The sequence below is a fragment of the Symphalangus syndactylus genome, chromosome 2 (assembly GCF_028878055.3).
Source record: "Symphalangus syndactylus isolate Jambi chromosome 2, NHGRI_mSymSyn1-v2.1_pri, whole genome shotgun sequence".
Classification (NCBI taxonomy): domain Eukaryota; kingdom Metazoa; phylum Chordata; class Mammalia; order Primates; family Hylobatidae; genus Symphalangus; species Symphalangus syndactylus.
Genome location: NC_072424.2, coordinates 121,249,235 through 121,267,420, shown reverse-complemented (window position 1 = coordinate 121,267,420; position 18,186 = coordinate 121,249,235). Strand labels below are relative to the sequence as shown.

Sequence of the window (18,186 nt, the reverse complement as noted above, 5' to 3'; positions counted from 1 at the left end):
TGTTGAAATTCACTATTTCCATAAGAATAAAAAAGTCCTCCATCAAGGTATATTTGAGACAAATAATTTATTATTTTGAAGGGTAGCTGGAGAAAAGTCTGATTCACTTCTGTTTACAGCAGTCTAGGGAACATTATAATTAAATAGCTTATTTTTCCAAACTTCACACATGCTAGACCTATGTCTCCAACAGATTTTTCCTCAGTATTAATATGGTAAAGTACACTGAATTTCATATTTATATATATATATATGTATATAAAATATCTATATTGATTTTTAGTCAGTTTGGAACAAATGTCCATGTGTAACAAATTATTAACAATTCTGATATTTGCACGTGTACATATATATGCCCACAAAAACTGGTCTGTTGATGAATCTAAAAAAATATATTAAGATGCCAAACAAATTGATTTCATTATGAAATGAAGACTTAATTATTAAGAATATATTTTATCAGGCATTTTGATAACTGTTACTCCAAGTATAGGTGATTTACCCAGTGTATTTTAAAAAGTAAATGAATCCCACTGTAGTTTTTCTTGAAGGAACAATCATTTCTCCAGTTGCTGAGGGGTACTAAAAGCTTCGTACACATTAGCAGCAAAGTCTTTCACTTGCTCCATTGTCAACAGATCCTAGCAAAGATGATAATATAACATTACAGTTTGCAAAACGTATAGATAATTTGAATTAATTTCTGTAATCAAGCGATGAATTCAGCTTTAAGTTTTGTGGTAAAGGCCAAGAGGCAAACCATTTAAGAAAATGAGTAGTTTTTCTTGTAATAAATTCTAGGAGATAGTTATTATTTAGGTTCTTATATGAGGGATGATGGTATTGTAAGTGTTCAAGTGTGACTTTGAGGGACAAAAACCCCAAATAGTCTTCAAATGAATTTTTGTGTATGTCAAGTGCTAGATAAGTATCTGTTGAATAAATAATTACAGGAGTAAAGGTACTTTTGCTGGAAGCTGACGTAACATGGTTAAGGGTTATTACTTTCTAGAAGATCTAACATACGGTATGAATATATGTAGTAAGTGCATATTTTACATGTACACACATACATGAACCACACATATACACTATAGTGTAAGGGTTCTTAACACCCCAAGGGATTTGCGAATGTAAAGATAAGAAAAAAATTACATCTTCATTTTCTTTAACTTCTAACCAAAATCTGGTATCTCTTTCAATTATGAATGTAGGCAACAAACTGTGATGATATTAGCAGGTTGTATGACTTTGTCTTCAATAGAAATCATAGGCATTTTCATGTCATATGACAGTTGTGGAAGTTATCAGAACTCTCATTATATCTTGGTATTTAATGCATGAATAAAGATGCAATACTGCTATATCATAAACTGAATTTTAAAAGAAATTTTGAAAACTATATATGATTGGTTTCCTTTATAATATTATGTATTTTATTGTATGCACTTACAAATATTGTTCTGAGAAGGGGTCCATAGGCTTCACCAGCCTGTGAAAGGGTCCATGACAGAAAAGGTTGAGAGCCTCTGAGAGAGTCAAAGAAATGGGAAGTAAACCTGTCCCTAGTGATCTCTGTTTCTTAAGTATCGGAAAATCCAAGTGAGGTTTAGACATGTCCTAATGTCAATCAATTCATGGTTAAATTATCTCATCAGAGAATTTGATGTTATTTAGTTTCATGTATTCAGTCTAAGTGTTCAATGAAACATAGGTTTAGATCAATGTTTCTCAAACCAGAATTTACAGACATGCTTTCAGGGGCCCAAGAATTTGAGGGGAAATTTTGTGTTTTGATTTCTATGAAAATGTAAAGAAAACTCAAACATGCTCTTGATTATTGAGAAGATAAAACATATAACCTACTATTGTTCCTGATTTTAGGGCATTTGTTTATATTTATGTTCTTATTGGGTTTAAGTAACATTACTTTAACTGTCTTGTGCTAATGAGAAAAGAACAGAGGCAGAAAATCTTTCAAATGAAGGCCAAATCAAGTAAAACACATGATACAAATGAAGCTTTCAGAATAGTCACAGTAGATAAAAAAAAATACTAGCAAGTCAGCTTTAGAAAATGCAGGCTGAATGCTCAACAGCATGAACAGTAGCAGACAGGTCCACATTCACTCTGGCACAACAAATTATTAATAGTAGCCGTCAGCCATATTATAGAACAATCTGTTTTTTGTAATTTAGATTCTAATTGATAATAAAAGTGCTTTGGTTTTGAGTTACGAAAAAGTTTTTTTTTTTTTTTTTTTGAGACGGAGTCTTGCTGTCGCCCAGGCTGGAGTGCAGTGGCGCGATTTCGGCTCACTGCAGGCTCCGCCCCCCGGGGTTCACGCCATTCTCCTGCCTCAGCCTCCCGAGTAGCTGGGACTACAGGCGCCCGCCACCTCGCTCGGCTAATTTTTTTTTTGTATTTTTAGTAGAGATGGGGTTTCACCGTGTTAGCCAGGATGGTCTCGATCTCCTGACCTCATGATCCACCCGCCTCGGCCTCCCAAAGTGCTGGGATTACAGGCGTGAGCCACCGTGCCCGGCGAAAAAGCTCTAATCTTAAGGATCTTATTGAGTTTTTAATTTATACACTAAAAATGATTTAAACACTGGAGGACTGTGGTATATGTATGTACATATGTATGTGAGGTATATAGACAAATCTGAGAAACACTACCATTGTAGTGCAAAAGCAGCCATAAACAACACATAAACCAATGGGCATGCTGTCACCCAGTAAAACTTACAAAAGCTGGTGCTTGGCTGGATTTGGCTAATAGGTCATAGCTGGCTTATATCAGCTTTATAATAAAGACTTCAATCTGTTCAAATACTGTATCCTGATGCAGCTTCCAGGATGTTTTCAGTAGTCTGAGATAAAAATTATGTATCATAGGGTTGGTTCACACTATAAAAGCTCTTTCCTTATGTTATCTGAAAGCAATCTGAAATAATTTATCTCCTGCTTATCTTATTTGAAAGCTATTTGAAAATAATTTGAAAAACCACCTTTCTCAATTGTTTTCTGATTCTCCCATTTCCTACCTTTACCAACTACCATCCTAGTATCTTCTACCAAAGGGGTCAGCAAAGTATGGCCTGCAGGCCAAATCCACTGCTGCCTGTTTCTGTATATAAAGTTTTGTTGAAACAGCCATATTCTTTTGTTCATGTACGTTTCTGACTGCTTTCACACTGCCAGAGCAGAGTTGAATAGTTTCTGTAGAGAATGTATGTTGCATTAAGCCTAAAGTATGTACTATCTGGCCCTGTACAGTTTGCCAAACCCCTGTTCTACAGCATTCCCACAATAGGCTCTCCTACACACCACTGTAGTTGAAGTAGTAGCAGTAATTCGAAAGGACTAATTTTATGTAAATTAACATTCTAATCAAGGCAAAGGCTTTACAAAAAGATAAGTGGAAATAGTAAAGCATATGACAATTTATTAAGAAGACCACTTGGTATTTTAACTCATAGAAATTATATTTTAAAAAATTAAACTATAATTGTAATAGCCTTGTCAATCAATGGTCTAGTATATACATTTAATACACAGCCAGTTACACTAAAAAACTTTACTAAGCATTAGTATCAATAGCGTTTTTACTATACTGAAACATTTGTTTTTATTATCAATTATATCGATTTTAATTAAAGTGTAGTGCATAAAATTATTTAAGCATTAAGGCTGATGATGCTTTATGCTTGGTTGTAATTTCCACTCATCTGTCAAAATGAACAGCCTACTGGCCAAGCCAGGGACTTCTACAGAAGAGGACAAAGGTAAAGGTAAGGTTTAAATGCCCCAAGTTATGACCTTTTTCTCACATTGATATAGATGTGAAGCTTAAAATTCAGTAAAATGAGATCAGCCTTATTCACTATTTCTTCTGCAATATGAGTGCCCAGCTCTTATGGGTGAGAAAGCGGACAGAAGACTGAAGAGTCCAGTGAGGGAAAATGTGCATATGAAGGACAGGCTGATGACACCACAGTGAAAGGAGGAAATGAACTCTTAGTCTCAGTGCTCTCCACATTCCCAAGAGTAAAAAGACTACAGAGAGGATACACTAAATTGTCTGAGACAAGTTACACTAAGAAGATGTCAGATTTATGCTTAGGCCATAGGGTCTCTTCTCATTGTACATTATTGAAGCAGTTTGCAATTGCTATTGCAAACAATTTTTTAACTTATAACACAGTTTCCAAGTTTGCACATGACTCAGAAATTCAAAGTTATTTTGTTTATAATATTTGTCTTACTCAATGAATTACTGAATTACTCCATGAATTACTGAATTACTCCATGCATTCCAAATGGAAACGAAGAAGTAAGATGGACTTATAGGTAGTCTGGTAAAACATTTAAATGACCCACTGTTTATGCGGCTTTTAGTGAGCATATTATTGATGCACTATTAACAGTTACATTTCATTAATCACTAAAACGTTTTACTTCCCCACAGATTTTTTTAGTTTTCCTCAAAATGTGTAGAACAGGATCCTTGATCTGCCTCAAGGCTCAATCTTCTTACTAGCACAGCTTAATGTAAAACATTCATGCTATATAAATTCAACTGACCACTATAATATACCTGGACTAAAATGTAGTCCCACAGTGTTGGACTACAACACGGAGAAAGGTACTCCAAACTTACACATTTGCTATGGTCCATTATTACTCTCATGGGACACTCTACCACACTCTACATGTAGTTCCAAGTTCTGTGATTTTGTGAAAAAATCTCTCAGCAGAGAATGTAACTTTATGTTAGACAAACATGACCACCACCACGAATATAATTTGCTTTTAATAACACTCCCAAGCTTTCTTCTTACCTGAACAAAATGACTAGGTGTTTCACTGCAAACTGAATGGATCTGTCCGTTTACTATTGGAATTATCTTAGCTAAAGGCAGGCTGACACTGGAAAGACTGAAAAATCATCACAGTAATGATTATTTTCTGAAATGACCTCACAGGACTTTAACATCTTAATTATAAAAGTAATACATAGCCATTGAAGAATATTTTTGGAAATCTATTAAAAAGGAAAAAACCCCACAATTCTATCGCTTAGAAATAACAACTCTAATTGACATCATGACCAATTTCTTCTGGCGTTTTTTTACACATATCTTTGTTTTTTTTGTGTCTACCAAAAACCTCTAACCTCCTAGGCATACTGTTTTTGCATTTTTATTGTTATGAGTATTTTCCATCTTATTAAAAGTTCTAAAGTGTTTGTCTGATTGTTTTTTAATGACTATATAGTAATCTGTCCTCTAGCTGTGACAATTTATATCATGAGCTCCCTAGAGTTGGGCATTTCAGTTTTTGCCTAAATTTTCTTAATCTAAGTAAGTTTTTGTATAAACACGAAATCACGGGGTCAAAGGGTATGACTGTATCTGCTCCATTATGCCTTCTTTCAACATCCGACATTATCCTTTTCTTTAATCTTTCCACATCTGATAGGTGAAAGTGGTATCTTACAGGTTAAATCTGCATTTCTCTTAATTACCAACAATGTTGGGTATTTCCCCCCTACTCCAGTGAACCACACCATTATCTATCAGGCTCTAGAAGCAGCAAATATGGGCATTATCCCTGGCACTTCTTTCTCTTGCCTATATCCAATCAGATATTCTAAAGATTTCTCAAAAGAAATCTTTTAATAATCTTAAAATCTTTTGAAAATCCTTGGCACTTCTTTCTCTTGCCTATATTCAAATAAAGAAGTGCCAAGAATTCTCCCCATTGCCCAACAGATTCCAAGCTGAGCCATTATCTCTTGCCTGGACTACAGCAATAACTTTTTAAGTTGCTGGAGCACAATAAACATTTGTTGGATGCATAAATGAATACATGTATGTATCACTGTATGTATGTGATGTAATGACTTAAACAACAAGACTCATTTTTGTGTTGGGCTTGTAGATTTAGTCTTATTATATTAAATATGACATCTCATACATTTCAACCTAGGGCTGCACTAGAAATTTCCTTTTAAATATCATGCAAGTGCTGAAGCTAGGGTGTACAACCAGTGTGCTATGCTGAGATTTGAGGCAATGCTTAAAAAAGAATAAAGAAAGTGGGAAGATTTATGTATTCTTGAGGGAAGCAGGCATTATTTTTTTTCAATATGTACCGTTGCGGCATTTTTCAAAATCTATCATGATTTTGATTACTTGATTGCTGTCTCCCCTTCACTATCATGCAAGCTCCATGAGGTTACATACCATGTCTATCTTATGCACTGTATTGTCCCAGCACATAGTAAAGGGTCTTGTGTACAGCGGACATCCAATACATACTTGTTGAATTGATTAATAAGTCTTCATTCATCCATTGCTGTGTCCTGCCCCAGTCCCTGTTTCCCCAATTCCTTTCCCACCAACCAGTCAAAGAAATCATACAATGTAAATTCCACTACATCACTCTCCTGCTCAAAACTCTCCAGCAGCCTTCCAGTGTTCTCAGATGACAGCCATACCTGTATGTGCTGCATTCTCCAGCTTTGTCTGACACCACTCTTGTTCTATGTGTTCAGCTACCATGCCAGCCTCTTTATAAGTCTTAAAATGTACTTAGGTGGCTTCAAAACCTTTGCCCTGTGGCTTCTGCCCAGAATGTCAACTGTCCCACTGCAGTCTAGGGTCATATTTAATAGCTTCCAATCTTAGTTTTCAGTTCAAATTATTTCCTCAGGAAAACTGCTTGACTGTCCACTTTTGTTTAAATTTTTCTATTATATGGTCAGTGTTCTTCTCCTTTATAACACTTCTCATAGTTTATACAATTATATTTACTATTTCCCCAACTAGATTGTAAGATCCATGGGAACAGAAACCTACTACAGTGCCTGATTCATAGCACATGTTCAATAAATCTTAGATTAACAAACTGGCCATTTCCATCTGCTCTTTTGTGAATTATCTGTGTCTTTGATGCACATTTTCTAAGAAAGAAAATTTTTCTTTCCTTAGGTGTTTGCTTCCTTAATTGATGTGCAAAAGTTCTGTATATAATGTCATTACACTCATGTATGATATATATAGAGAGCAAACATTTCCTTCTATATATTATTTGCATTTAATACTGATGAAAAGCTTATAAAAGCTTGTTTGATCTTTAAGTTTTAAAAATTATACAGTCAAACCTAGCCTTCTTTTATATAAAGTTCTTTACTTTCATTCTTAGAAATACCTTCTCCATCTTGAGGTCACATAAAGAGTCACCTGTTTTCGATCAGTATATTTGTTTTTACTTAGTATATTTAAATGCTTAAACCTCCTGAATTTTATTAGTCATTGTAAAATGACTAATTGTTATTTGTCTTACCAACATACATTTTGCCCACAATCATTACTAACATCCTACATTTTTTAGGGCTACTTCTGGGTTTTACATTCTATTTCACTGACTTACCTATTATTTTATGAGTAACATTAATAATTATACCTTATATTATATATTATACAGGAAAAGCATATTCATTGCTCTTCTTTGCCAATAATTGCTTAAACATTCTCACTCCATTATTCCTCCAGATTACCTTTATTATCATTTGTCAGGTTTAAGATGAAAAAAATCAACCATCCTCCAATTTCCAATAGAATTTTGATAATATTTTGATTATATTTTAGATTAATTTTGGAAGGCTAATTTTACACTTTTTAGTTGCTTCTCTTGGGTTTCTAAGTATAAAGTCTGACACCTTCATATAACAATAGCTTTTTCTTCTCCCTTTTCAAAATTGATATCATTTTTAAAGATAGCATGAGTTTAACTTAGAAAACCAACAGTCAACTAACAGTTTATTAAAATGGTAAGAACACTCAGTAAATTGTCTATTTTCCTTCTTTTTTCGCTATCCAACAGTAAAAGTTACCTATTTTCAAGATATAAGTATAGAAAAAAATCAACAGCTTTCCTTAATTAGATCTCAAAATTGGTCTTCTCCTAGCCTTACTCCATTAGATAGAATAATAGAATGATGCTGAATTGGATCTCAAAATTGGTCTTCTCCTAGCCTTACTCCATTAGATAGAATAATAGAATGATGCTGAATTGGATCTCAAAATTGGTCTTCTCCTAGCCTTACTCCATTAGATAGAATAATAGAATGATGCTGAATTGGATCTCAAAATTGGTCTTCTCCTAGCCTTACTCCATTAGATAGAATAATAGAATGATGCTGAATAATCTGTCAATAGTGACCATCTTTATACTGTTTTTGAACTTAATGGAAATCATTCTAGTTTTACTATTAAGTATATTTGCTTTTGATTTCAAATACTCTTTATTTATTATTATTTTTTTAAGAGACAGGGTCTTGTTCTGTCACTCAGACTGGAGTACAGTGGCATGATCATAGCTCACTGCGGCCTTGAACTCTGGGGCTCAAGCAATCCTCTTGGTAGTTTTTAAAATTTTTGTAGAGATGGGAGTCTTGCTATATTCCCCAGGCTGGTCTTGAACTCCTAGCCTCAAGCAATCTTCCTGCCTTGGCCTCCAAAAGCATCGGGATTACAGATGTGAGCTATCACACCTGACTCAAATATTATTTTATTATATAAAAATGTAGTTTTTATTTCTAGTAAGAGGTTTAATCCATAATAAATGTTGTTTTATTGAATGTCTTTTCAGCAACACTGAAGATAATGTTTTTTATCTTATTAGCTTACTAATGTTATGGATTACCAAAATAGCTTTTCTAGTTTTAACCCTCCTTACATTCTTAAACCTTAATTAATCACAGTGTTGGAGAATAATTAAAAATTTGGAGAAAAATTTCTATCTCAGATAGACATTATTGAACACCTGGCTTTACCACTTGACCTGAAGTTATTTAATTTTTCTGAGTCTTAGTCTCCTTACCTGGAAAATGAAGAATACTAGTACATATTTCCTAGGATTATTTTAAGAATTCAATGAGATACATTCCGAAAAATACCTATCATCAAACTAGCACATGGAAAAAGTATTAGCTGCTATTATTATTGTAATATACTTCTGGATTTCATTTGCACTTTTGACTTTTAAATATCCATTATACATTATATTACATGAATATGTAATACATATAATACATTAATACATATATGTTGCATATATATTTTATATATATATATAAAAAAATTAAAGCCTTTATTAGTTTACCTCATTTTTCAGTTGATTCTCTTCAGAGGTCTGGCTTATTAATTATAATACACATAAATAATATACTTTGTGTCTTTGCCAATAGTTAAAAACCTTACTTCTGTCTTTTTTTTGGGGGGCGGGGGGGTCTCACTCCCTTGCCCAGGCTGAAGTGCAGTATCACAATCACAGCTCATTGCAGCCTTGACTTCCCGGGCTCAGGTGATTCTCCCACCTCAGCCTTCCACTTAGGTGGGACTACAGGCATGTGCCACATGCCCAGCTAATTTTTGTATTTTTTGTAGAGATAGGGTCTCTCCCTATGTTTCCCAGGCTGGTCTTGAACTCCTGGGCTCGCACAATCCACCCGCCTCAGCCTCCCAAGGTGCTGGGATTACAGGCCTTAGCCATTTGTTTTTTCTTGACTTACTATGATGGCTAGACTTTCACAACATATTAAACAATGATGACAATAGGCTTGATGGAAATGTTTCTAGTGTTCAATCATGGAGCATGAAGTTGGTTATTGAAATGAAATAGAAAAACTTATATAGAAAATATCTACTGAGTGCCTTGTATGAGTAAAGAGACATGAAAGGGCACAAGATAGTCTTTGACTTTTGAGAGGAGGCTTAAAATGTAACTGAGGAATAAAACTCCAATTCAAGGTAGCACATGTAGGTTGTATATGAAAGTGCAGATAATGATTACTATAGTTCAGAAAAGAAACACTATCATGGCTGATGTGGCTGTAGTATAATTTTTACAATTCTTCAGTGTACAAAATCAAGTATTTGTTTATGTTAAAATAACCATTACAATTATGTATCACCACTTGCAAAATAACGAATATCTTGCTATATACAGATTATAGTGAAATTTTACTAATTGGAGCACCTTGATTTATACAGTATATAGGATTGGACTTGAGCTGAAATTTATTTTTGTATAACTTAAAAATTTTTTTAAAGATTTTATGTTGATATTTAAAGTATTTCAGAAAATAACTTTATGGCTGTAAGCATTCCAAGTGCTTAATGTCAAGGTCAAATTAATCTTTTCTCTACAATAAAGAAGGGTCTCAGAGAATCTGGTAAGTAACTTCTGGCCCTATGTATTTAAGAATTAAATTGGATATTGCACATACATATTGCCTATCAATTACTGTGTTCCCAATTAAAAAAAAAAATTTAAAGCTACTTCAAAAGATGTGTCTCAAATTTTAATGAATGAGTTTACATTCAGTCAACATTAATTTAGTACCCATTATTTTCTGAGTTTGATATAAAAAACTGCAAAATAGAAATCCTTAAAGAGTATAAATTCTAATATGAGACCAAAGATATTCGTGTTGGGATAATAAAGATATAGAAAACCATAAGATACCTTATGGCATACATAAGTCCATGATTTAGTAATAGTTATGATCAAAATCACTAACAATTGCACTAATAAGTGTTCTTAATTCTATAATAAGGACTGGAATGAATACATTTAAGTATTTGTAGAACTATAAGGAGCTAATTCATCAAATGAGAATCTATACCAACAATGCCCGGGTATTCTAAGGACCAAAATATTGAATTATGCAGACCAAAATGGCCTGCAGTAATGGAATAACATTAGAGAATCCATTAAAATTAAAATACATTGTGAGTTTTGTATTTTAAAGAATTAAAAAAAACACAATAATTGGAATTCAACTTACAGAAAGGTAATCACAACTAAAGTACTTCAATATAGTGGCAAAGTTTTTGGAAGACTGCAAGTTTTAATACTGAAACCAAGAAGGAGCTTCTGCTAGTGAAGAAGTTGTTGGTTTAACAGAGTTTAATTTGTTAAAAAATGAGGCGCTCAAATTTACTAGGTTTGTTGTTGTTACCTGGAACAAAAAGACAAGCAAAGCACCATTTTTTTAGAGCATTCATTAGTATAACATTTTTATATGTCATCTTACCTATTCATAGAGTTACCATGTTGCAGGTCCTGTTCAGTAGGTCGAAAGAACTCAGCCATATTGTCTAGAAGTCTACTAAAACCTCGGTTTAAACAGGTATTCAAAACTGTACTAAAATCTGGGCTATATAAAGTAAGAAGTATAAGTTACTTTTTAGATTCTGAATGGAAGAGAAAACAAATTCAGTAATAATGTGGTTACCTTTGAAAGCCACCAACATTTCTAGTCATAATCTAATACTGTAAAAATATATCAAGGAGTCAATCTTTAAAAAGTAAGTATTAAAAAATGAGCTTATTTAGCACAACATAATGAGAATATTCATCCACTTCAGATTTTTTATACTAGTCAGCACTTTGTACAATGAATTTTTAAAAAAATATCAATAGTAGTACTACTAATTTTGAGGAAACTCTTAAATTTCCTTATAGTCATAGATTGGTTGGCTTTACATCCTCTAGCATGACATTTCAGTGAGACAGAAAATATTACTGTGTACAGATGAGGAACTGATACTTGAGGGATGAAGAAACTTGACTAAAGGCATGTGATTAGTAAATCGGGGAGCTCAAATATGAGACCAGGGTTTTTTGATCTTAATTATACTCTCTTAGTTCCTCACAAAACTCTTTAATATAAAGAATAATATATAAAGATGCTACGAAAGCTAGAAAATATCTAGTTATGTTCAAATTTCTTGATTAGAGTGTGCATGTGTATGTGCGTATCTTTCTATCTACCTTTTCTCCTTAGTTGTCTCTCTTTTTAAAAGCATTTTAATGGCTTTATTGAAGTAGGACTTAGAAGGCATAAAATTCACCCATTTTAAATGTACAAGTCAATGATTTTGAGTAAATTTGCATAGTTGTGCAACTATCGCTACAATCCAATTTTAGAACATTTTCGTCACCCACTAGGCCCATTTCCAGCCAATTCTCATCTCACTCTTAGCCCCAGGTAACCCTTAATCTACTTTTGGTCTATACAGTTTTCTGGACATTTCATAGAAACAGTCATACATATGTGGTCTTTTGTGTCTGGCTTCTTTCACTTAGCATAATGTTTTCAAGGTTCTTCTATGCTGTAGCATGTATCAATGGCTTGCTCCCCTTTTTTGCTACATAGGGCTCCATTATATGAATACACCAGATTTTATCCTTTTGTTAGTTAATAGAAATCTGGATTGTTTCCACTTTTTGGCTATTGTGAATAATGCTGTTATGAAAAATCTGAACAAGTTTTTGTCTAGAGTTGTTTTCATTCTTTTGGGTAGATACCTAGGAGTGGAATTGCTGGGTTGCACGGTAATTTGGGCTGAACTTTGTTCTTTTAAAGGTAATATGGTAAGGTTCCAAGAAGAAAAATGATTAAGGGGATGAAAGTTGAAGAAATGGAAACTGAAGAAAAGATCATCATAATACCTACCTCCTAGGGTTACTGTAAGGTTTAAATGAGTTAAGATAGATAAAGCAGTATAGAACAGTGCTTGCTGCATAAGCACTCAAAAATGTTAATTTTTAATCTTATTATTGAATTGAATTCATTTAGGCCAATGAAAGAAATGAGAAATAGGTGAGCTTGCTTCCTATTTCACACACATAAAAATAGACGCAAAGAGAACTTCTACATACTTGTCCCACTCATCTACCCACTTACATGTATCTGACCTATCCTCAGCCATCCCTACCTGACTCCTAAACTATTTTACTGTGTATTGAATCTCATTCCTTTCTCCTATTCAAAGTACTTTGTTCTTAAAATTAACCATGCTTTTCTACATCCATTTTTCCCTCTATCAATTCAGTAAATACTTACTGAGCATCTACTACATGCAAGGCACTGTTCTAAGAGCTGAAGATACATTGGTGAACTAAACAGCCAAAAATTACTCATCTCATGGAGTTTAGTAGAAAGGTGTATATAAAAAAAAGTTAAAGTCAAAATCTCCTGGCTCCCATATTCCCCTTAAATACTGTCTATTTCTCAGAATCTCTCAAAGCAAAATGTTGCAACAGTTGTCTGTGCTTGGTCTCTGCTAAACTCTAATTCTTTTGAATTAGCTTATCTCCACTGCTCCTCTGAAACTTCTCAACAAGATCAATCAACAACTCCATCTAATGTTATTTCTCTGTCTTTATCTCCGTTGGCCTTTCAGGAGCATTAGACCCAATTAATTACAGTCTCCTTGAAACATTTCTTCAATTTGCTTCCAAAATCCATCATTCTTTTAGTGTTTCTTTTCTTTCGCTGGCAGCTCCTGCTCAGTCTCCTTTGCTGGCTCTTCCCCCGATCCCAAACTCTAAATGTTGGAGTGCTCTATGACTCAGTTGTCTTCTAGTCTCTATGTGTTCTTATTCCCATGTCTTTAAATACCATATACAAAGTGATGACTCCCAACGTTATATTTGTAAACTAACTCTTGAATTCCAGACTTGCATATTCAATTGCCAATAGGCATATCCACTTAGATATGCTTAACACTGCCAAAATGTAAATGACAGTTCCTATTTCCTCAAATGCTCAGCCCCAATACCTAGGAGTCATCCTTGCCTCCTCTTTCATAACCCACACTAAATAATTCCACAAGTACTACTGGTTCAACCTTAAAAATAAATCTATTATTTAGCCACTTGTTATTGCCACCACTGCTACCAACCCAGTTCAAACTGCAACTGTCTCTTGATTAGACTACTTCACTCTTGAAACTGGTTCCCTCCTTCTATTCTTACCTCTTTATAGTCAGCTTACCATAGATCAATGAGATCTTTTATAAACACAGATGATGTCACTGCCCTGCTTAAAATTCTCCAATGGCTTCCCATACATTAAGAATAAAAAACAAATTTCTTATCATGGACTACAAGGTTCAACATACTCTGGAGTTTCCATCTATCTCTCCAGTCTCACTTCCCTATTGCTTTTCTCATTCACTGTGCTCCAGCCAGCCAACCAATGGCCTCCTTGCTATTCCTTGAACAGGCCAAGCATTAGGATCACTGCAACTGTTCTTCTGCCTTGAACTGTATTCTTCCGGGTTATAAGGTTCACTTCCACAGTATATTCAGGTCTCTGCTCAAATGACATCTCCTCAAAGAGGTCTTTTCTGACCAGCCTATTACAAACAGCATCCCTGGTCACTCTCTAACCCCTTAATCTGCTTTGTGTTTCATCAACAAAGTTATACATACTTGACATTACATCAAATTTATTAGTTAATTATTTTTCTCTCCCACTAACATACACATTCCAGTAGGGATGAAGACCTAGCATTTAGAACAGTACCTAATATACCACAGACAGCCAATACATAGTTGATGAATAATTCAACGAGATAAATGAATTAAGTGAATGAACAAATTATTTCCATCTATGAAATATAGAAATTTCAATCCAGACAAGCTCCTGAGGGTGGAGGACTAGGGCTATACATTTGGCTTTAACTACTAGCATAGTAAAGTAATGGGAGTATAAAACATTGCCTGGGAGGCAGTTGCCAATGAAGAAAGAACAAATACCTGGGAAACACTGATGGCTTTTTTTGTTTTGTTTTGTTTGTTTGAGACAGGATCTTACTCTGTTGCCCAGGCTGGAGTAGAGTGGTGCAATCAAGGCTCACCATAGCCTCAACCTTCCAGGGCTCAGGTGATCCTTCCACCTGAGCCTCCCGAGTAACTGGGACCACAGGTGTGCACCACCATGCCTGGCTAATTTTTTTTCTTTTGTTTAAGATGGGGTTTTTGCCATGTTATCCAGGCTGGTCTTGAACTCCTAGGCTCAAGCAATCTACCCGCCTCGGCCACCCAAAGTGCTGGGATTACAGGCATGAGCCACTGCACCAGGTTGGAAACACTGATATTTAAAGGAAAGACAGAGATAGAAAAATCTAAGAAATGATCTGAGAGGTGGGAGAAAAATATAGATTATACTGTCATGAAAGTCATGTGAGCAAAGAATTTCAAGAAAGGCAGTGTCAAATATCAGAGAAAGGTCAAGTAAGATGAACATTACATGTTCATTGGATATAGCAAAATATCACGGATGACCTTCTCCAGAGCTTCACGAAATGATGGGGTGGAAATCTGAATAAGAAAAAAGTGGACAATCCTACTGAGGAAAAACAAAAGACTAGAACTCGATGAATTCAGATAGTAGAGTTAGTAGCTGAGTTACCCTAAGAAATCCCTGCTTCCCTCCAGTTTGAGTAGGAAATCTTCTCTAAAGGCTGGGGAAGAGTTGAAAATTTAATTTTAATATAATATTACACTGACCATGTTTTTCAAGAAAAACTAAAAAATAGTCTCAAGTACATTCAACATACACACATATTTTTCCTGTTACATGAAGATACATACCTTTCCAACATGTCTCTAGTTTCATTGAGAAGTTTAATAGTGGTAATGTCTCGAGGAGAAAGTCCACAGGCCTATAGAATTAAAATGTCACACTTAAGGTTTTCAAACATTAGCACAGGGTTATGATGAAACTAATCACATTCATAAATAAAGAGTTCAGGAAATCTAAAAATCTATGTTCTAACAACAATAAAAAAGTTAGACCTCCCCCCCCCAAAATAAAAACCTGTAATAGTTTACGTGCACAAATAAGTAGAATTTAAGACATGAGTAAAAGTAAAATTACACTTAGTAAGAGCTCTGTTTATCTGACCCTTCTTGGATAGATTTCTAGTATAGTTCAACAAAGAAGAAATAGGTTTTGAGTTTGCAGAGGTCTGGATTTTTTTTTTAATTTAATTTTATTATTATTATTATTTTTTTTTGAGAAAGGGTCTCACTCTGTCATCCAGGCTGGAGTGCAGTGGCATGATCATAGCTTAGGCAACCTCAAACTCCTGGGCTCAAGTGATCCTCCTGCCTCAGCTTCCTAAGTAGTAGTCAGGACTACAGGCATGGGCCACCATACTAATTTTTCATTTTTTTTGTAGGGGTAGGGTCTTGTTATGTTTCCCAGGCTGGTCTCAAATTCCTGGCCTCAAGCTATCCTCTTGCGTTGGCCTCCCAAAGCATTTTTTTTTTTTTAAGAGACAGATCGGTGTTGCCCAGTCTGGAGTGCAATGGTGCAACCATAGCACACCACGGACTCAAACTCCTGAGCTTAAAAAATCCTCCCTCCTCAGCCTCCTGAATAGCTGGGACTATAGCCGTGCACCACTATGCCCACCTGACTGATTCTTTTAATTTTAATTTTTAGAGACAGGATCTTGCTATGTTGCCCAGGCTGGTCCTGAACTCCTGGACTCAAGTGATCCTCCCCATCAACCTCCTATGTATTTTTCTTTTATCAGTAAGAGATTTTATCAGGATATGTGTGTGTCTTTTTTCATCAATCTAGTCTGAGACTCTATGTGTCCTTTCAATCTTAAATTTCAGGTTTTAATTCAGTTCAGTAAGATCTGGTCCATCATTTCTCTCTTCATCTGTTCTTTTGTTTTCTTTTTGGTCCCGTTTTGAATTTCGAAAACTGTAAATTACTTTAGAGTCCTAAAAAGATTTCTTAATACTCTTATTGTGTCTCCTTGAGATTCTATTTTGTAAGTTGTCTCCTGTTTCATTAATTCTGTTCCACCTGCATGTTTGATCAGTTTAGTCTCTATCTTTCAAGTTACAGGGTTTCCTTAAATGGGATGCAACTTTTTTTTTGGCCTACTCATGAACGTAGGATCTCTCAGCACCCAAACAGGTTCATCTTTGTCTCTGGCAATGGGAAATCCTGCAGGCAATGAAAACAAGGCATTCTGTTCTAATAGGGCCTCCTGCTGAGGTATGGCATAGAGGGCCTCTCTGTTCTAAGGCTTTTCCAGTTGTCAAGTAAGAGCTGCTCTCCTAGTTACAAAGAATGGGTGCAAACCAGCAGACAAATGAAAAACTACTAATTTAGGAAATGAGCCATAACCTGCAATCTGGCATTTTTATTATTCTTAATCAATGAATAACTTATGTAACAACTACCCAGGACACACCAGTGTTTAGCAACACTATAGTTGATAATTTTTGGATTAGACCTTGTCTCTCAAGTGGATGACTATAACCTCCGCAGTCCATTTTTGTACTTTCATCATTAACTTTTTTAAAAAGCAAAGGTGATTGTGTTATTGGACTGGTTAACATCTACCTTTCTTTGTCTACAAATTGGAGTTCAGACTCCTTATCTTGGCATACAAAGCTCTTTATAATCTTGCCCTGACCTTCAGCTCTATGTTCTGCTACTTGATCTGATACAAAAATATGCTGCAGCCCACCAACTGAATTTGTATCTTCAGTTCCCCAGGTGTAATGAACATGTCTTACTCATTTTACATCCCCAGAATACATCACAGTGTCTACTGTCACATACCTGATAATAAAAATGTACTGAATGTCTAAAATTGTTAAGTGCTTCTTACTAGAAATCACTCATAATGGCTGTTTGTTTTCTAAATTAATGGGGTTTTACTTCAATTATTGAAATATATACTTTTCAATCACTTACCTTTCAAGAGACTCAGAAATCAAAATTTCAAGAGAGTAAAATTTTAAAAGTATAGAGTAACTGGTTTGGTTAAATGGTTATGAATTAAGCACCTGCACTGCTAATGGAGTTTCTTCATCTGGCATCATATAATGGCATAATAAAGGTTTGGATCCATCTTTATTAATCCAAGAAGAAGACTTATGCTGCTCAACGAGATTTCTGATTTCTTTTAGTTTTTGCTCCAAGTCCAAAAGGGACAAAGAATGTTTAAGAGAAACACTAGAAACAGAGAAAAGGGAATTGGGATAAATCGAAACTATATAACACATCCTATATACACTCTTTTCTTAACAGGCTACTATCTAAAATCCTGTTTCTTCTGCTTACACCTGTAACTGCTGACTGGAATAGAATGGATTAAGAAATCAGCCACCAGTTAAGGGCCATTACTACAGAGCCAAGAAAAGTATTTCTCTGGATTCCATAAGAGAATTCCTACTGTAATTATAGATATTACTAGTATAAATGGGAGGTAAATGCCTCAGAGGCAGATTTTAAAGTAGGTCTTTTATCTCATGACCCAGATATTTCTGATTTGTATGAAATCA

General features: G+C 34.8%; 1 protein-coding gene across 2 annotated transcripts in view; it reads right to left on the bottom strand.

Annotated features, from left to right (window-relative positions):
* Window positions 1–50: 50 nt before the first annotated feature.
* PEX3 (peroxisomal biogenesis factor 3) overlaps window positions 51–18,186 on the bottom strand; it is a 39,009-nt gene continuing 20,873 nt past the window's right edge. The window contains exons 8-12 of one of the 2 annotated variants that reach the window (XM_055266098.2): window positions 17,689–17,857; window positions 15,463–15,533; window positions 11,111–11,233; window positions 4,845–4,941; window positions 51–641 (exon numbers count right to left, since the gene is read on the bottom strand). In XM_055266098.2, the coding sequence (XP_055122073.1) occupies window positions 558–641; window positions 4,845–4,941; window positions 11,111–11,233; window positions 15,463–15,533; window positions 17,689–17,857 (544 nt within the window). In that variant the 3' untranslated portion in view covers window positions 51–557. The remainder of the gene's footprint in view (window positions 642–4,844; window positions 4,942–11,110; window positions 11,234–15,462; window positions 15,534–17,688; window positions 17,858–18,186) is intronic. The other variant, XM_055266106.2, reaches the window with a different exon arrangement.